The sequence below is a fragment of the Geotrypetes seraphini genome, chromosome 8, assembly GCF_902459505.1.
Source record: "Geotrypetes seraphini chromosome 8, aGeoSer1.1, whole genome shotgun sequence".
Taxonomy (NCBI): Eukaryota; Metazoa; Chordata; class Amphibia; order Gymnophiona; family Dermophiidae; genus Geotrypetes; species Geotrypetes seraphini.
The window spans coordinates 96,134,097-96,154,973 of NC_047091.1; the positions used below are offsets into that span (position 1 = coordinate 96,134,097).

The following is a 20,877-nucleotide window of genomic DNA, read 5'->3' on the forward strand; positions in this document are numbered from 1 at the left end:
GGGGGATATGATTGAGATCTACAAAATCCTGAGTGGTGTAGAACCTGTAAATCAAGTTTCACCCTTTGAAAAAGTCAAAAAACCAGAGGACACTCAATGAAATTACATGGGAATACTTTTAAAACGAACAGGATGAATTTTGTTTTTTAGTCAAAGAATAGTTAAGCTCTGGAGCTCATTGCTAGAGGATGTGGTTAGCGTAGCTGAGTTTAAGAAAGATTTGGACAAGTTCCTGGAGGAAATGCCCATAGTCTGCTATTGAGACAGACATGGGAGGAAGTCAATGCTTGCCCTGGATTGGTAGCATGGAATGTTGCTATTATTTGTGTTTCTTATATAAAATAATCAGATGCAGGCTCTCAAAATAACATCCTACCCATACCAAAAGTTAATTTTAATTTTTTTTAAAAATATTTTAATTACTTCAAATATGATAAGTTATATTTTGAGGTGATGGAATATGCATACTTGACCAGCAATCTCTAGCGGCCATTATCATATTTGAAGTAATTAAAATGTAACATTTTTTCTGATCATCTTATTAACCCCTTTTTTCTTTAATATACTATTTGTGTTTCTGCCAGGTACTGTGGCCTAGATTGGCCACTGCTGGAAACAGGAAACTGAGTTAGATGGGATCACTGGTCTGATCCAGTATGGCTGTTCTTATGTTAGGCTCTGATTCTACATATATCGTTCTTACAAAAAAAAACCAAAAACCAGCACCGACTAGTGTGGCACTAAGCATGATTCTACCTAAGTTAGGTGCACTGTATAGAATCATGCTTAACGTCACCTAAGCAGCATTAGGCATCACTATGCACCCTAACCTTTAGATGCAACATATTTATTCCAGGATTTTCTTGGCCTAAATGCGTACACATAAGTTAGGTGCACAATGGTGCCAACGTCAAAAACAGCACAAATCAATGATACACCCCTATACTCATTTTTAGGTAGGCATTTTGGACAAGGCATCTAACTTTTAAAAGATCATGCCTATCAAGTTAGGTGCCTGTTAGTTAATGCCAATTATGAGGTGTTGAGCCAATCAGCACAGATTAAGCCTATCTTCCTTCCCCCATCTTTTTCCTGGCCCCCAAATCAACCTGACCCTCTTTTTACCCTCTCTAGAAATGACCAGAGATCTTCTTTTGTAACCCTCCATCTACTACTCTTTTGTAATCTGCCTTGAATCGCAAGGTAATGGTGGAATAGAAATCTCTAATGTAATGTAATTAATCAATTAAGTAAGACGCCTATATTGGCTAGGCGCACTGATGTAGGTGTTTAACTTTAGGTAGATTTTATAGAATTTGCCCGTCACAGGCTATCAAACAGTTAGGGCACAACCACTTACCACCTCTTAAACAGGAGATGCTAAGTGCTTCTACAATAACCTAAAGCAGGTCCCACATCCCACAGGTTCATTGGAATATTAATGCATCACCTACAATTAAAAAAAAAATAAAAAAATTTACACCCAATTCAACGCAGTTAATTTTGGGTTTGCTGTGCATTAAAATTCTGCATTATAGCATGTTAAGCCCAAGACTTAACACATTTTAGTAAAATGACCCCTTACCTCTTCTGAACCTGAGCTACATTCAGGTACAGCAGATATTTCTCTGCCCAAGAGGGCTTTCATCTAAATTCACCTGAAGCAATGGGAGAGTGAAGTGACTTGCCCCAGCCTCTAGCTCGCCCTTGCCTCTATCTTTCCTGGTTCTCAGCCCACTGCTCTACAACCAGAAAGCTATTCCAAACAGTACTAGGAATTCTCACACTCCTCTGTAAACAATCCAGCTAGATATTATAACCAGAAAGCACCAATGCAGGAAAGCCGCAGAAGGCTTTGGGAGGTTTTGGCAGATTATAAGTCTACATTTGTTCTTACTTTATTTTAAATGCTTGCCTGCTAGCACATGGAACAGAATAGGTCATAGGGCATAATATAGGCAGGGAAAGAAGAAGAAACAGCGATGGAATTTTCTACCAGAATTAACTTCAGCACCATTGTATCCTTTAAAGGGGAAGCACTAGTTAGATTCCTACATGACAATGAACATATTTGTTACTTATCTTCCAGGTTACCACTTTTCTTTCTTGCCCACACTTTATTATACTGCAGTTACATAGTCTGTATTCAGGTTTCATTCTGTTTCTTAGCACTTCCAGCACAAATTAGACCTAGGGCTGGGATCTGGCCTCATGATCCTTCATTCATAACTACTCTATTTTATATCTCCTCTCCCAATTTGTTTCAGTCTACTTATAGCTCATATGTATGTCCTCAGCTAGGGCTATGCGTCAGAGGGTCCATAACTACTGCTTTCAGGAGCTATATCTGACCACTAGATGTCACTACCACATGACAACAGATTCATTCTCCTCAGGAGCTGTGGGTATAGCCTCTGCAACATTCCCAGCCTATCTGAAGGGCAGAAGATCTGAACCTTGACCTGAACACAGTTTCTGTTTTTAATTATCTCCTTTCTGTAACTCTACTTTTAAATTATTTGTGCCTTGTGCCCCCTTCCAATTTAAATGACATGCATAACAAACTGTCAAAATGGAAGATTTCAAAATGTTTAAGGGGCACTCGCTTCATGTTAAAAGAGCTTGCTAAGAAATATATTGCAGTTTGACAGCATATAACTGCACACTGCCCAGTAACAGCTATAAAGTTTGGTTAAAAGTGCCCTCTTTTTTTTTTTTTTAAAGGAAATCTAATGCACAGCAGCCACCACATTCACAAGATGAGCATGGATCACAGCTTTTGCACATCAGCTGTGGCTTTGAGCCAGTACATACATGGCTCTGACCCTGATTAACTTCCTCAGAAACCACATGATGCTAAAACTACACATTTCTGGACAATGATAATGGAAGAAAAATGTGCCAAATAGCAAAAAGGGGTAGATAACCTGCTTCATACAAACATGTATCATCTCCTTGGGAATTAAGTCACAAAAAGGGCAGTTCGAATGATTGTTCACTTTTACCAGAAGCTGGATTGTCTCAATTTTTGCTCATAGTACTGCTGATTTAGGTTTACATATGCTCAAACTTTAGGTTGTACAAAAGGGAAGCAGCAAAGGAGGCAGCCATGTTCAGAAGTGTCATATTACCTCACACACTGAATCTCATTGGTCCATAACTGCTATGCCACAAATGGCACCACACCTGCAAGCAGCATTACCCAATCAGATTCCAGAGTGTATATCGCATTTCTGAAACTAACACAGTTGCTCTGAAGCATGGAAGGACTGCATCAAACAGAAGCTAAAACATTTATATACAACTAAGAAATTAAAAATAGAGGCAAATAGGACAAGTGTTACATCTTGCCAATGTTCTTAATGCAAGTGAGAGGGAGAAGGGGAAACTGCCTGTGCTTACTAAAACGACTGTACAGTTTGTCCTGGCCCACTCTCATACAGTGTGGAGGACTCATGAATCAAAGGTTTTCCCCTCACAGGGAAAAAAATGCTGGATAAATCCGGTTCTGTATCTGGAACCAATGATAGCAGCATGAAACTTGGATGACACCACAGGAACTCCATGTTCCTCTTAGTCTGATTGTCTGTGCCGCTCCATCTGAACACATGCATTTGCCAGAGCCTGTAACCCTGTAGCCTCAGAGTTCCGAGCACACATTCTACCCATGAACCGTCGCACTCTCACAACTAGCAGCAGTAGCAGTCTCAGGTCAGTCACTGCCCATGCTGTGTGGTGGAGACGAGGGCTTCATATGTCAAATCGGTTCAGGCTGTATGCAGCTGGGTAGCTCTGCCTGCCATACTGAAAATGGTCTGTCAGCACGTTTGCCCTCCCATACTGGTAGTCCCCATGCTGTGAGAAGGCCACGGTCCCATTTTGCAGTTTCTCCGATAGTGTCCTGTGCGGATCAGCCGTGGCAGAGTCACTAGTCAAGACAGGAAGGAGATGCTTCTTTGCTTCTTGGTTGGAATCATATTTTGCCTTATGAAAAACAAAAAAGAAAAAGTATATATATCTTATCTATATGGCTGGGAATCTCTCTTCTTTGGAAAGACCTAGACTAGGAACAGAGAAGCAAGGTGTTGGAGTGAGGTGCATGAACAGTTATCACAGGGGGAGTGAGGAATTGAAAAAAGCCTGGGACAAGCACAGATTTTAAAGGATTTGGGAGGAGGGGGTGGGGGAGACAGCAAAGTAGGAGATGAAATAAGTCCTGGAAAATTGGCAGGTGAAATGGGTCTTGTACTCTTTATGAATCTGTGCTGTCAGGAACCAGAATATGATAAAGACAGATCTTATGGGGAGTAAGAAGGGTGCAGAGTGGTAAAGAGCTATGAATCCTCCACACCAAGCTTCAATCTCCTCCCTCTCCCACTCCACAAAATTCAAAATTGCAGATCATAATGAGCGATCTTTTGCAGTGTTGTGCATGTTAAAAGGTGCTTTATCAGATCAACTTTTTTTTAGTTTGTGCTCATTTGGGGACTTAAGCAGACAAACCATTTTGGCACCAATGCTGCACAATAAAGTAGCATGTCATTTCTCACTTTCTTCTATACTATTTTTATATCAATTCATTTACTGTATTTCCAGCCTGTCTCTCCTTGCACTTTTAGACAAGTGTCAAATTAACAAAGCATAAATAAACAAAACAAAAAGATAATCTCAAAAACCCACCATCAACTAAAAAAAAGATTAGGTTCTTACCTTTGCTAATCTTTTTTCTTCTAAATTTTTCCTTTATTCTGGGACCAGTAGGTTATGCATTCCCTGCCGTCAGGCACTGTAGGAAGCCTCGGGTGATTGAAGTCTTAACTCCTCCCTCTAATAGTATAACCTGGAGCATACCCCTTGGACACAAGTCAGTCTTAAAGCAGCCAGGAAAATCTGCAGAAAATAAACAAGAGAGAAGGGAACGGGGAACTCCCCGCGAGACAAATCAATTCTGCTCATATTAACACATTCAAAACTGCAACAATGAAAACGAGAAAACAGGTTATGAAACTTTAGAAACCTGAACGATAAAACAGTGCTATAGGGAGACACAGACTGCACTGTCAGAAGGGGGAGCTTAACTAGGGACCCTCCACCCCAATTTAGTGCTACCGAGTTTCTCTGAAAATAAGACCTACCCCGAAAATAAGTCCTAGCATCATTTTCGGGGTAGGTCTTAATATAAGCCCTACCCCAAAAATAAGCCCTAGTCCTGGGATTCGCCGGCAACTCTTCAACCCACCTCCTCCCCCGTGCAGTCAAACCCCTGCTGACCCTCCATTCTTCCCGCCAACCGCAAGCGAGCCCTACCTTCAACCAAAGAAGCACCGGGCCAGCAGCACTCTAAACAGGCTGCCTGGCCTTGTCCGTCGGGGATTTCACTCTGCCGCATTACTGATGATGTTATCCAAGACCAGTGGGATATAACTGAGAAGTCCTGAAAACATCAGGGTGGGACTGATGAGTTCATTGCCAAAACCAAGGCACCAAAAGCGGCATCCTACTTTGCTGCCACATCAATCCTATAAAACAGGGGTGCCCAACGCGTCGATCGCGATCGACCAGTAGCTCAGGAAGGCAACTCGAGTCGATCGCACTCGTGTTGCCGTCCTGATCTACGGGCCGATCAGCCTTCCTCTCCAGTGTTCTCCCTAGGGCCTTTTAGCTGGGCGGTCCGCCCAGCTGTCATCTGCTGCTGCTGAACATTAAAAAAAACACCCAAAAAACTGGCTTGGAGATTTCAGTCCCTAGCGAACTTATGCTCCGGGCTCTAACGTGTGCGTGCAGGCTTCTCTTCTCTTCGAAACCGGAAGTTATGTCCGGGGAGGGGGGGGGGAGAAGGGAAGCCTGCACGCACATGTTGAGAGCCCTGAAGCAAGCGTTCGCTACGGGCTAATGCGGGAGACAGGTTAGTGAAGTATTTGTTCTTCTTCCTGCCGGGACCTGCCTACTTTCTGTTTCCGCGAAGGCAGGACCCGGCAGCATTTCCCCCAATAGGTTGATCACGATCTTGGGCTGATCAGCCTTCCTCTTCCCGACGGCAGAATTGACGTCGGGGAGAGGAATGCTGGTTGGCCGAAGCAGGGAGAGCTTGGGGCCTGTTATTGGTGGCGTTTGGGTCCTGGTCCCCGATGGTAATGGCAGTGGCAGTGGCTTGGGGGAGGGCAGGGAGAAAGAAGGAAAGAAGAGAAACAGAAAAAAAAGAAAGGGAGGCAGAGAGAAAGAAAGGGCAGGGAAGAGGAAGGAAAAGTTGGGGGGAAGGAATGAGGTCTGGAGGAGAAGAAGCATACAGGCTAAAAGAAGGGAAGAAAGATTGTATGCACAGTCAGAAGAAGAAAGTGCAACCAGAGACTCATGAAATCACCAGACAAGGTAGGGAAAATGATTTTATTTTAAATTTAGTGATCAAAATGTGTCTGAATTTATATCTGCTGTCTATATTTTACACTAAGGTCCCCTTTTACTAAACCGCAATAGAGGTTTTTAGCGCAGGGAGCCTATGAGTGTCGAGAGCAGCGCTGGGCATTCAGCGCAGCTCCCTGCGCTAAAAACTGCTATCGTAGTTTAGTAAAAAGGGAGGGGGTATATTTGTCTATTTTTGTATGGTTGTTACTGAGGTGATAGTGCTTAGAGTTATCTGCTTTGACCTCTTTGAAAAACCCTGGAATAGGAATGATGATTAACATTTTCTATGCATACAGTGTGCTTTGTGTTTTTTTTTAATTTTATTGTTGGTAGATCATTTTGACTTGGTCATTTAAAAAGTAGCTCGCAAGCCCAAAAAGTGTGGGCACCCCTGCTATAAAACTTGGTGGAAGTATGCAAGGAGGACCATGTAGCAGCCCTACAAATTAGAGAATGATATGGGGAAAAAATTTGTCCCCATCACCGCTCTGTCCCTGCGACCACCCAGTCCCCGTGACCACTGTCCCTGCCGCATCCATACAAGCCTCAGTACTGCAACATTTAGCTTATTCCTTACTTATAAATCAAAGTTCTGGCTTCTGAACTAGAGAAAGAGATGTTCAGCTGTCAGGGCTTTGTTTATAAATTTTTATCCAACTATACAAAATAGGGTAAATATAATCAATTACTGATATTAAATTCATTAAAATGCTATACCAAGAATACCAAAACATAAAATTAATTAAATGTTTAATTTATTAATTTCTTTACTTCAATTTATATCCTAAAAACTAACAAAATTTATTTCATCTACATTTAAAATCTACAATAATAAGTAATTCAAAGTGCAGAGTGCTACTAATGACAAAATCATAGGCTGGGAAAAGCTACAGGTACTTTAAAGCTTTTAAATGGAGTCCATCAATCAATCTTCAAGGCTCTTAATGATGTTAAGTATTGAAGCCATTCAGACCCAATAATCTCATTTAACTTGATGATGAGTCAATTAAAGTCCCAAAATCTCCTTGAGTTGTAATCCGTAGGCTTGACTAAGCCAGTTGTTCCTTATATTCATGATCAAATAAGAAATGCTTAATCAGTTCTGAGGTTCTCTCTTCTTAATCCTTATTGTTTTCCAGTTTTAGTTACTTATATTCAATCAGCATTAAGCATCAATCATTAAGAGTCTTGAAGATTGAATGATGGACTCTATTTAAAAGCTTTAGATAGTACCTGTAGCTTTTCCCAGCCTATGATTTTGTCATTAGTAGCACTCTGCAGCACTTTGTATTACTTGTTATTGTAGATTTTAAATGTAGATTAAATAAATTTTGTTAGTTTTTAGGATATGAATTAAATTAAAGAAATTAATAAATTAAACATTTAATTAATTTTATGTTTTGGTATCCTTGGTATAGCATATAAATTTTTATCAACACAACTAATATACTACTTTATCCTAAAGCAAGAAAAAAAAAAAATAGAATTTTTTTTTTTCTACCTTTGTAGTCTGGTTTCTGCTTTCCTCATCTTCTCCTCATTCAAATTCCTTCCATCCACTGTCTGTCTTCTCTCTGCATCTTCCATTTGCTCTGTTACTGTGCCTCTCCCTTCCATCTCTCCCTCCACCCCCCACAATTGGTCTGGCACCCATCTGCCCCTTCCGCTCCCCCCATAGTCTGGCATCCCTGTCTTCTTCCCTTCCAGCATCTTCTCCCACTCTTTGTTCCTCATTTCCCTTCAGTGTCTTCTCCCCACTTCCCTTCAGCATCTTCTCCCCACTCTCTGTTCCCCATTTCCCTTCCAGCATCTTCTCCCCACTCTCTGTTCCCCATTTCCCTTCAGCATCCACTCTGTCTTCCCCATTTCCTTTCAGCGTCTGTTCCTCTCCACCCACCCCTCCTTCAGCGTCTGTTCCTTTCCACTGTCCTTCGTTCGGTCAGAGCATCTTCCTAACCCTTATCTTCGCGGCGCGTTTTAACTTTACAGAGTAACTTGTTCAAGCCGCCGGAGCCTGCCTGAAGTCGCGTGCGTCTGTGGGCGTAAGCTTCTCCTCTGACGCAACTTCCGATTGCAGGCAGGCTCCGGCGGCTTGAACAAGTTACTCTGTAAAGTTAAAATGCGCCTGAAGGTATGGGGGAGAGAGGGAGATAGATAGATGCGGTCGGTAGGTAGGAAGGAGAGAGGTGACCCCGCATGTTCCCTCCCTTAACTGTGGGGACAAGGCCATTCACCGCTCCACGGAGTGGTGGATGGCCGTGTCCCCGTACCCGCAGTGAGCACTTTCCCCCCACCGTTTGGCGGGTTACCCGCGGTGTCACACAACTATCCCCTGCTCTGACCACCCAGCTATCCCCTGCTGACCTGTCAGCGTGGCTTCCCCAGGAAAGAGGAAGGCTTTTCAGGTAAAACAGACCTAGGCTCCCACCTAGTCTGCCCAGGCCACACTGAGATACGTTTGCCAATAAAGGGAGACACAATTCAGGTATGGTCAAATTCTCATTCTTAGGCTTTATTGGACAGGGGGCTGAATACTATCAGCCACCCTCAAGGAATGCATCAATTAAGCATAAAGCAAAAATATCATACAGTTGTCAGGATGGCTTAAAGAACCAAATATGGCATACAGTTGTAGTTCCCTGGACTTTCTCTGTTTAAAGATAGCCCTCTTCACCAGGGTTTAAATAAACAGAATTGCCATGAAAACAAATTCCAAATCAATGCAAGTAAACTGCATAAACTTAGCCAGTAGAAAAGAATAGAAATATAGTTCCCAGCTCAGGCTCTGTTCAGAGTTCTGCCTTGCAATAGAGCTCATCAGAATCAGCTGAGCTTTTCAGCCGGAGCACAGCAGGGTATTAGATAAGCTGTTAATTTACTGAGATTTTATCACAGTGGCTTAAGAACATAAGAACTGCCATCTCCGGATCAGACCTTCGGTCCATCAAGTCCGGCGATCCGCACACGCGGAAGCCAAGCCAGGTGTACACCTGGCGTAATTTTAGTCACCCATATCCCTCTATGCCTCTCATAAGGAGATGTGCATCTAGTTTGCTTTAAATCCTAGAACGGTGGATTCCGCAATAACCTCCTCTGGGAGAGCATTCCAGGTGTCCACCACTCGTTGCGTGAAACAGAACTTCCTGATATTTGTCCTAGATTTGTCCCTCCTTAGCTTCAGTCCATGTCCTCTTGTCCGTGTCATATTGAACATTGTAAATAATTTTTATTCCTGCTCTATTTTGTCGATTCCTTTCCTGATCTTGTTTTTCCTCTTTATCGTTTGCTTTTCTTTTAAATATTGTAGTTCCCCTCTCTTACCTCCTGTATGTCATAAGATAAGGGATACAGCTTCTTTAGCAAATAAAACCTCAGAGCTGTCTCGGAGCAAAACGGAGAGGTTTTCCTTCATTCCCTAATCAAGGACACCTGGTCTCAGGTTACAGAGAGCCAGCACACAAACGCAACTTAGAAAGACAGACAGCTTCCTTGCTTCACTTCCCCTCATGGACTAACCTCCATTCCCTCTGGGTTATAGTCAGCTCCAGACACAATTCAGTAGTGTCCATTGCCTCAGCTTTCTCAGCAGTAGGGCTCAGGCTTGGGAAGTCCTCTGCCATATCCACGTCCTCACTGCTGTGGGGCTGAGGAGGGACACTTCTCTCTTCACCTTCCTGTTTCCTCTGCTGCTCCTGCCTTGCTGTTTGTCTGTCTTCTGTGCCTCTGTCCCTGCTCTCGCGTCTGTGATTCAGGGCTCTGCTTTTACGAATGTCATAGCTCCACCCCTCTCTCCTAGGAGCATGGGGGTTGGGCTGGAAATCCTTAGGGAAATAACTCTGGTTTCTCCTAGGCTGATAATGTGAATACCTTGCAGGACTAGGTCTCCACTTCTCAGTAAAAGTCCTAACAGGCTTTCTGATGAACTTATTCTGATATGGCATTCTCTGCTGGATATTCTTAGGCTCATACCTTTCCTGCTCTACCTCACTGTCTGAGGGGTAGTCAGCCATTTCAATATCCTTACTTTTAACCTGGTCAGCTCTCCTGACCAGGGACCGTGCTCTGCTTTTATCCATTACAGGAACAAAGCTGGCTATTGGTTTGTCACAATGGCTAACAGCCACCGTGTCATTCTCTACTACAAATCTCATCCGGAGACACTACCGATGACTCAGCCCAGGAGGAGGAAACCCCTCTGGTAGAATGAACCCGCACCCTGAGAGGGGGAGGGGGCTTCTTTCCTGCCACTACTTAAGCTGCAGAAATGGCCGCTCAAATCCATCTTGAGACAGGCCTACCCTTGTGTGCAGGACCCACCAGGACAAACAAGTGATCCGAGACACATAACTCATTGGTAACCTCCAAATCCCGCAGCAAAAGCTTGCGCACATCCAGGGACAACAACACCTAGTCCTGGGTCTTTGAACTGGAAGGAACAAATGTTGGAAGTCGGATTTCCTGATTCAAATGGAAGACAGAAACCACTTTTGGAAGGAAGGACGGAACCATAAGCAAGAGCACCGCAGTATCCTTAATACGTAAGAAAGGATCCCAACAAGAAAGAGCTTGAAGCTCCGAAATTCTCTGAGCCGACGTGAGAGCCACAAGGAATACAGTCTTGATAGTAAGATCCATAAAGGACGCCTGCTCCGGAGGCTTATAAGGCAGGCAAACCAGGGAGCGGAGAACCAGATTCAGATTCCACGTCGGACAAGGGAGGTGCAAAGGAGGCCTCAGACAAACTGTGCCCCATAGAAAACGGACCACGTCCAGATGAACCGCCAAGGAGCCCCTCAATGCAATAGGGCTCAGGCAGGACAGACCTGCAATCGGAACCCTTATTGAAGCCACTGCAAGGCACTTCAGGTCATCCTGCAGAAACTCCAGCACCCGAAGAACAGAGGGAGAAGGATCCTCCAGTCAGCCTATGCTTGGTAGCACCGCCAAGCTTTCGCACAGGCTGCCACCGTGGACTTCCGTTTGCTGTGAAGTAATGTGGTTATCACAACAGTAGAATAGCCCTGGGCCATCAAGGCTGCGTGCTCAAGAGCCATGCTGTAAGACCAAAGTGGTCCGGGTCCTGCAGAGTGATCAGCTCTTGCGTGAGGAGAAGAGGGTGACAAGGCAACCACAACCCTCGACTCCGCCAGAGATGAACCAGGTTGGCATACCATGGCCGCCTCAGCCAGTCGGGAGCCACCAGGATCACCGGCCCCTTGGGCTCTGCTATTTGATGCAACAGATGCCCTATCATGGGCTATGGAGGGAAGGAAGAACCTCCTGGAGCCAGGGCTGCATCAGAGTGTCCAGGCCAGGCCAGAGCTAGCCTCTCGACTGTAAAACCTATCAGTCTTCTTGTTTGCTACAGTCGCCATGACATCAAACTCTGGTCTCCCATTTCTCCAGGATGGCCAACACTGCCCCCGATGTGGGAAGAGAGAACGGGGGCCTGGTGTCAAAACTGTTTCTTAGGGGGAGCTGCTGGATGTCTGTTTGAGGACTGCTGACAGCCAGACCCCCTCCCCGCCCCCCTAAGGGTGGCCTGGAAGAAGAAACTTACCTCTGCCCTGAGGAGGGAGGACCGGAGAACTGGTGAGATTGTCAAAACGGACGAAAATTAGAACACTCCAAACTCCTGATAGGACGGGACTTGTTCCCTGGCAAAGCCTTGGGTTTGCGATTTTGTATACTCACCATAAGGTCATCCAGACCCTAGCCAAACAAGCTATCCCTTAAAGGGCAACTTGCACAAACTGGCCTTAAAGGAGGAGTCCCCAGACCACTGCTTGATTCACAGAAAGTTTTTCAACATATCATATAAGACATCAGCCATATAATCCACACCAGAGATGAGCAAATCCAGATCACAGAGCACCACAGTATCAGGATCATGGCATAGCTTGGAGTGGCTCACCCGAGCAACGAAGGATGAGGCTGTCGCCTCCTTTACACCAGCTGCAGCCAAATTAAACAGGCGTTAAAGGATGAAATCCACACGCCTGTCCTGAACATCCTTCAAGACCACCCCTCCATCAGTCACAGCTGAATCCACCTTCGGAGAAGCAAAGTACTTGATAAAACCGACCGCCATGGGGTAAAGTCTCGCCATGACTCAAGCGCATTTCAAGGAGCCCTCCAGGTTATCCCAAATCTCCACCAGGATATGAACCACATAAGAACATAAGATTTGCTGCTGCTGGGTCAGACCAGTAGTCCATCGTGCCCAGCAGTCCGCTCACATGGCGGCCCCCAGGTCAATGACCAGTGCTCTAAATGAGTCCAGCCTCACCTGCGTACGTTCCAGTTTAGCAGGAACTTGTCCAACTTTGTCTTGAATCCCTGGAGGGTGTTTTCCCCTATAACAGGCTCCGGAAGAGCGTTCCAGTTTTCTACCACTCTCTGGGTTAAGAAGAATTTCCTTACGTTTGTTCGGAATCTATCCCCTTTCAACTTTAGAGGGTGCCCTCTCATTCTCCCTACCTTGGAGAGGGTGAACAATTTGTCTTTATCTGCTAAGTCTATTCCCTTCAGTATTTTGAATGTTTCGAACATGAGCCCTTCTCAGTCTCCTCTTTTCAAGGAAGAAGAGGCCCAGTTTCTCCAATCTCTCACTGTAGGGCAACTCCTCCAGTCCCTTAACCATTTTAGTTGCTCTTCTCTGGACCCTTTCAAGTAGTACCGTGTCCTTCTTCATGTATGGTGACCAATGCTGGACACAGTACTCCAGGTGAGGGCGCACCATGGCCCGGTACAACGGCATGATAACCTTCTCTGATCTATTCGTGATCCCCTTCTTAATCATTCCTATCATTCTGTTTGCCCTTTTTGCCGCCGCTGCACATTGAGCAGAAGGCTTCATTGACTTGTCGATCAGAACTCCCAAGTCTCTTTCCTGGGAGGTCTCGTCAAGTACCACCCCGGGTTATCAGGAAAGGAGACAGTAGCGGCCTCTGATCAAGCGAGAGAACATTCCGCCTGGACCGGCTGAAGCTTTTAATTCCTGCAGAGATTCCATAATGGAGGTCCTCCAGATAAGCAAGTTTGAAGAACCTGCGTGTGAGATTATCAGCCAGGTCCCAGGACCCACATGGATCCTGATCAGGGAGCTCTGCCAGATTTGCCACATCTGCAGATGCCACCAAACCTCCCTGCGAAAGCTGAGGGATCAAGAGAGTGCCCGACACAATTGCGGGCATTGCCTTTTCTGCTCCGGGGTCCCCGCCGGGGAAAAAAGCGAAAGACGCGGGTCCAGTGGAGGAAAAGTCCCCAAGGACGGCCCAGAAGTCGGTGGAGTGACCACAAGCAAGGATTTCTTAACTAAGTAGGCCTGACAGCATATTCACAAATTCCGGGGGAAAAAGATCCCCTCTGGTGTGAGCCACCCTGTGCGCCTCAGACTTAGAGTGCTTGGAAGACTTATGAGGCTTTTCTTTGGAACCACACTTGCGTTTCACTGATATGCCGCCAGCACTTTCCTGCGAGCCCCTAGACACGATTTTTGTGGAAATTGGGGCAGAAGGCTCAAGCAGGGTTTCCCCAGAGGTAGAAACCATCGCATCCATTTAAACTTCGCCCCCCTCGTGTGCCACAGCGCATGTGGAACACGGCTGCACATCCAACAGCCATCCTGCCAAATGAGGCATGAATCCATACTATCCTGACCTGGGGAGGCCATCTGTGAAATTTGGAGCAAAAACGAAGCTGCTAACTGTAAAAAATAGTTTTATTCAAATTGGGAAAAATTCTAAGATGGCTGTCCTGGGTGCCAATTTTGCACTAAAATAGCCCAGGAAAGGAACGGGTATCCCTAAAAAATGGCTTTTAGAGGTAGGGATTTTAGAGGGGGGGGGGAGAGGTAGGGCATACAGGGAAACCACTCAAAAACCCCTTTTTAAGACTCCCCCAAATCGCTAAAACAGGCTGTCACTGTTCCATTGTGCTGTATGAGAGAAGCTGCAGGCAATGCTGGAACAGCATGTAGGGAGATCTAAAGCCTCAGGAAGCTGGAAAGCTGGATTTCAAGTCTTCTTCTGAATGCCCCACCGGCCCGACCACCACTGCCACCCTTGGATACATCGCGCAACCACCTGGTGGAGGCATGCTGTCCGGCTCCAAACCCAGTCGCACCTCTATAGAACTGCTCAGCCTACGCTACACCCACTAGCAGATGAACCTGAGGTAAGCCCCAATCTGACTTGCAGGCTGTCCAGGGGGTTTAATGCAGCACAGGGAACCCCCCAGAAGCAGACATTCTCTAACAGTCTGATCTCCCGCCGCAAGGATGTCCCCACAGGTAACCTCCATAGCATGAGGACAAACCCGCGAAGGAAATACTGAAAACTAGCAAAAGAAACACGAGCAGAAGAGATGAGCTCCTACAGGCTGGCTTGTAAGAAAGCAAGACTGGTGTCCAAGGGCCATGCTCCAGGTTATGCTATCAGAGGGAGGAGTTAAGACTTCAATCATTTGAGGCTTCCTACAGTGTCTGGCGGCAGAGGATGCATAACCCACTGGTCCCAGAATAAAGGGGGATTGTACAAGAACTATGACTATGCTTTAACTTTCCTGTGAACAATTAAATATTTAATCATGTGTAAGTTAAAATTCCATTGGTAATTTATGACATAGGGAGAAGATAACTGGACTTTATGAACCTTTGCTCTTCTCTTAACCTAACCAAATATATCTTAACCCAAACCACATATGCATAGGGCAATCAAGCAACACATTTTGTTAATTGGTCTAAAATGCTTACCTTGTTATATAGGAACACCCCTAGGATAGCTGTCATCATACCCAGGACATTGGTACCAGTGACTGGATTTTGGAGCATTATTAGAGACACTGTGATAACCATGATCCTTTTTGTGGCGTTGGCAACAGAGTAGCTGAGAGGACTGATCAAATTCAGGATGCTGAAGGCGATGAGGTTCTGTGCAAAGTTGCAGGACCCACTGATGACCAGCATCGTTAAGGTCCACGGCCAATGGGAAACCACATTCTAGAGGACACACAAAGAGGTCAGAATAAGTTGCTCCGGTCCAAGCTCATAGTCAGGTCTTAGCCTCTAGTGATAGCAAAAGAAGAAAAACTAATGTTTCTCAGTCCTCAAGCTGTGTTTACCTGGAAAATGGCATGTACTCCCCTACTATGGTTAAGCAGCTTGGAGTGATCCCTAGAGTTATTTTAGTAACACCTCCGAACCCAAATCTTCTCTAAATGCTATCCCGAGAACTTACCATGTACATACACAGGCAGGGGACAGCCGAATGTCTTTTTGTTTGAAGGTGCTAAATACTGTGTAAACCAATCTCATTGGCACCCCCCTCAAGCTCTCAAGTTGATGATGCTGAGTTATTGGGTAAAACTAAGGTAGTCAACCCAGTCCACTGTCTATGCAAAGTGGGGAGAGGGACAAGTAGCTTTCAAACGGATCTGAGTCAGATCAGCCTCCACGTGCTGGTGAGGTAGAATAATTGATGTTCCTATTATAAAATCTTGCCTTTGTTTTAGGTTTTCATTTTTGTGGGTGGGGTTGGGTGGGTGGGCTGTTTCCTTTATATATCAAAATTGTTTGAGCTTATGCTGATTCTTTGTGTATTGGTGTTGGTTGCTTTGCCGCTGTTAATGGCAATTTGTTGTTTCTGCAGAGTTTCAATAAAGATGATTTAAACATAAAATCATACACTTGTGTGCATGAGGAACAACCTTGAAGATCCAGTTTGGGAAACCTGAATAAAATTAATCTGGATTTTGCAAAAATATAGAAAGGATGTATTGGGGGGGGGGGGAGTGAATTACCTGCCAAAAGGCCTGGGTATATCATCACATCAGAATAGAAAACAGAGACTAATGCATGCAGGTCAAGGAAAAATTTTGTCCTACCTGATAATTTTGTTTCCCTTAGTCTCAGCAGATGAATCCAATGCATGGGTTAAGTCCATCCACCAGCAGGCAGAGATAGAGAGCACTAAATTGTGACCCAAGATGGCACAATCCTTGGTCACTTGGTATTTCTCTAACAAAAAGAAAGGAACAAATAACCAAAGAACTCCCTTCTCACTTGAGGATAAATGGTCATCCAAATTCTGCTAAAATTATATCCTAACAAGTGGACAACTATATACAATGCACAGAGACAGAAGAATCACCTACCAATACATTAGGGCAAGGCTCTGGATTCTTCTGCTGAGACCAAGGGAAAGAAAATTATTAGGGTAAGACATAATTTTTCCTTCTATATCAGCAGCAGGAGATAATTCCAGACGTGTGGAATGTAGCAAAGCAGTCTTCAACCTGGGTGGGAATCAAACGATGCTATGGAAGGAACCAATGCTCCAAAAGAGGAGTCCGCTTGCACCGCCACATCCGCTTGGTAATGCCTGGCAAAACCTATGCAAAGAGGACCATGTGGCCGACTGACAAATCTCTCCCAATGAAAAACTGTGACTCAGCCTAGGATGTCGTTAGCACCCCAAACAGTCTTTCCTGCAAAATACAGGCCAACAACACTGTCGTATTAGAAGCCACTAAGCCACTAGAAGGACTCTCTAAGAGAACAAACAGGTGATCAAAACAACAAAACTCATTTGTGATCTGCAGTATTGTACCACCACCCTCCACATGTCCCAAAAGGTGCAACTGCCAATCCTAGCCAGGGTAATCCTCCTCCTGAAAGAATGGAAGGAACAAAAGCTGATTCAAGTGAAAGCAGACACTACCTCTAAATAGAAATGAAGGCATGGGTCACACCTTATCTCCCATTTCTGTAAAGCATAATGCAGGTCCCAAAAGAGAGCTTGGAAATGTAAAAAGCGCAGAAGCAATGGCCACTAGAAAAACCATTTTAACTGCAAGATCTTTCACTGTAAGCTTTCGAAGCAGCTTAAAGAAACACTCTGAAAGAACTGAAGTACCAAGTTGAGGCTCCACTCTGGACAAGGGAGACATACCGGAGGTCTCAACCAAACCCTTACAAAAACTGGACAATGTCTGGGTGCACTAATAAGTAACTGTTCTGCAAACAGCCCTGAAAACAGCCCAACGCTGTCACTTGCATTCTGAGCAAACCTCTTTTGAAAAGGCCAAAATCTGCAGCAAGGAAATGTGCATCGGTGAAAGGGGATAGGACTTGATATACTGCCTTTCTGTGGTTTCAATCAAAGCAGTTTACATATTATATACAGGTACTTATTTGTACCTAAGGCAATGGAGGATTAAGTGACTTAGCCAGAGCCACAAGGAGCTAAAGTGGCAATCAAATTCAGTTTGCTAGGTTCTCAGGCCATTGCATTAACCACAAGGCTATTCCTTCACTCCATAGTGAAACAGCTCAGTGAGAACATCACAACTCGAACGTACGCCAAGCCCTGGCACAGACTGCTGAAGTACATCTTCTTCTAGCTTGCAACAAGATGGAAATGACCACATCTGAATATCCCTTCTTTTTTAAATGCGCCTGCTCAAGAGCCAGGCCATAAGAACAAAGACTGTCCTTGAGATCTGCCTCTACTGGCAATCACAGAAGCTCCTCCACCAACAAGTGAACCAAGTTTGTGTACCATGGTCTCCTCCATGAGCAATGAGGATTACCCGGCCTAGACAACAACCGATTCTGTTCAGCTCTTGCCAATCAATGGCCAAGATGGGAAGACACATAATAGTTCTCCCACCAGCCAGGGTTGAAGCAGGATGTCTAGCCCTTCCGACTCGTACTCCTTTCCTCTGCTGAAGAATTGAGGAACCTTGGCATTGGTGAGTGACACCATGAGGTCCAAGACTGAATACGCCACCTCTGCATCACTAGCAGAAAAGCCAGACGGGGACAATTCACTCTGCCAGATTCAGCAAAATCCGATTGAGAAAATTCACCTACACATTCATGCTCCCATGATGTGGGCCACCAAAAGAAGACAAACATTCTGCTCTGCCCACTGAAAAAGAAAAGCTTCCGCTGTAATCTGTGCACTTTGGGTGTCCCCCCCTGCTTGTTGATGTAGGCCATCGTCACATTGTCCAACAACACACGTATCGGCATTTCCCTGAGCAGTGCACTAAAGAACAACAGAGCCAGGTGCACTGCTCGCAATTCCAGGCAGTTGATCAACCACCCCGATTACTAGTTTTTTCATGCACCCTGTGCATAGAAACAATGAGCTCCCTAGCCCTTCAGATTGACATCTGTCACCACCACCACCCAAGGTGGGAACACCAAAAGAATCTCCCAGGATATTGGCCCTGGCCACAGATGTCCAACATAGCCAGATACTGTAAATGTGTGACACTGGGGACTAGCAAGAGAGGACCGAGTGCTGGAGTAGTCTCATTTGTGCCCATGTCCATGGAAATCACCTCCAGTGTGGTTGCCATTGACCAAAGTACCTAAGCATAATCCTGCAATAATTGATGAATCTGCTGTGCTTCAGGCAAGGAAAAAAAAAAACCCATACCCAGTGGTGCTATCAAAGACTCTCCCAAATACTCCAGTCTCTACATGGCTCTTTGTGTTGCTCCCTACCCAACCAAGGGATTGGAGCACAGTAGCATGATGGCTCTCCTGTGCGAGGATGCTCTAATCAGTCAGTCATCCAGGTATTGGTGAACTCTGATCCCTTCCTTGCACAGGAAGATCACCACTACCACCATGATTTTCAAAAAGGTCCCAGGAGTCATGGAGAGGCCAAATGGCATCGCTGTAAACTAAAAATGTTGACCCACTACAGCAAAGCAAAGGAAACGCTGAAGTAGAAGCCATATGGGGAGACTAAGTGAAGAGAGGGGTCCCCCCCCTCCTCAGAAAATATACACTAAGAAAGATTTGTGAGCGCAGGGTTTTGCTTCACTGTGAAATGTTAGAATAGAAATTTGCTGTAGAATCATATGTTTACAGTTTCGTTCCTCTGTGCTCTGATAAGAAAAGTAGAACTGCTTATTTATGAAACACTGCTTGGACATTTGCAAAAACCTTGGGGCTAAAGATTATTAGACAATGTAGAATGCAAACAGAGAATTAAGATTTGCCTTTAGGAACAGAAGCCTTTAGAAAAAATAGAATGACCATTAGATACAGAGTACTATATATGCAGGATCAAATAGTGATGGCTTTTACTATATCATCACATCTGATCATCTAGTTCTGGTGCCTAAGTTTTGGTTTTGTCCTGTATGATAATGGGTCTTTTGTTGACATGAAAACGGCCTGATAGATGGCAACGAGATTAAGGATGTATTGTATCAGATGATATGTTGATAACTGCTTGTGCAATTTTGATCTGAATTCTAACAAAAGGCACAAAGCTTGCAGAGAATGTTTGAAACAGGCCTGAGATTCGGTTGCACTTAAAATGACCAGGTTCTGCCTTCAGGAAGCTTTGTGATTTTTTAAAAAATGATCCTTGCTTGTGTGTGTGAGAAGTTTTTTTTCTCTCTCCCCCTTATCGCTCCAGATGGAAAACAAGGACCCTGGGTTGTTTGTGTTGCTGTGGGGATCATAGAGCTGACACTTCCATCAAGTACAAGGATGTGAGGAATTCCCCTGGCCAGACCACTAAGGTGACGGACCATAAGGTTTCCATCCAGAACTGTTGAAATTGGAGACACTGGTTGACTCACTTGAGTTCGAGCACCGTACGAAAGGACCTCGGACACCAACATTAGCGACACTGTGCTGATGCTCTGAAGTGATTGAAGCACTGACCACACTGCTTCCCACTTTACTGGAGAGCTGCAAGGAGACTCCAAGAAAGAATCTGCAATTGGGGAGGCAAATTTTAATTTATAATCGTCTCGAACAATATGTTGGTCCACTCCCCATTGAAAAGAGACAGTCATCTCCCTAGGCAGGTCAGTGGGAGTAGACTGGCAACCCATCATTGGGTAGTATGGGAGGCAGCGGACACACAAGGAGTACGGGGACCAAAACATCTGTCTGGACAAAAGGACTGCCTCTGCCGAGATCGCCCCGGATTATACTTTTGAGTCCTGAAACTTCATCAATGATAGACTATCTAACAGAGCATAAAGTCAATCCTCCGGGAGTCGCTGGGGTTTTGCATCTCCCAAATCCTTCACTAACTTCCAAATCTTCCTCAAAGAGACGTTCCCCCCTAAAGGGGAGCCTGGTCCAGCGCTGCTTAAATGCCACATTTGCAGCCCAGTATCGGAGCCATAGCAGACATCAGACCATAACAAGAGCTTAGCCAAAGTACGTTATCATATTTTTGGTAGGCTGGTTCCATCTTCATGTCATGAAGACTCGGACATCTCAGACTCCACCAGGGAGTCCACTGCCTGTTGTGCCCACCTAAGGCACACCTGAGCAGCATAAGAACTGCAAATTACTGCCTGTTGAGACATGGCTGCCACTTCAAAAGGAAAGCTTAAGATTCCAGCTTGCGATCCTGGACATTTTTCAATACAATACCCCCTTCAATGGGGAGGGTGGTCTTCTTGGTGACTTCAGAAACTAGTGAATCC

At 45.0% G+C, this 20,877-nt stretch overlaps 1 protein-coding gene across 1 annotated transcript in view; it reads right to left on the reverse strand.

Annotated features, from left to right (window-relative positions):
• Positions 1-202: 202 nt before the first annotated feature.
• The window catches only part of SLC35E1 (solute carrier family 35 member E1), a 54,586-nt gene continuing 33,911 nt past the window's right edge, over positions 203-20,877 (reverse strand). Inside the window, exons 5-6 of the mRNA XM_033957383.1 lie at positions 15,158-15,403; positions 203-3,984 (exon numbers count right to left, since the gene is read on the reverse strand). Coding sequence (XP_033813274.1) covers positions 3,751-3,984; positions 15,158-15,403 — 480 coding nt within the window. The 3' untranslated portion in view covers positions 203-3,750. The remainder of the gene's footprint in view (positions 3,985-15,157; positions 15,404-20,877) is intronic.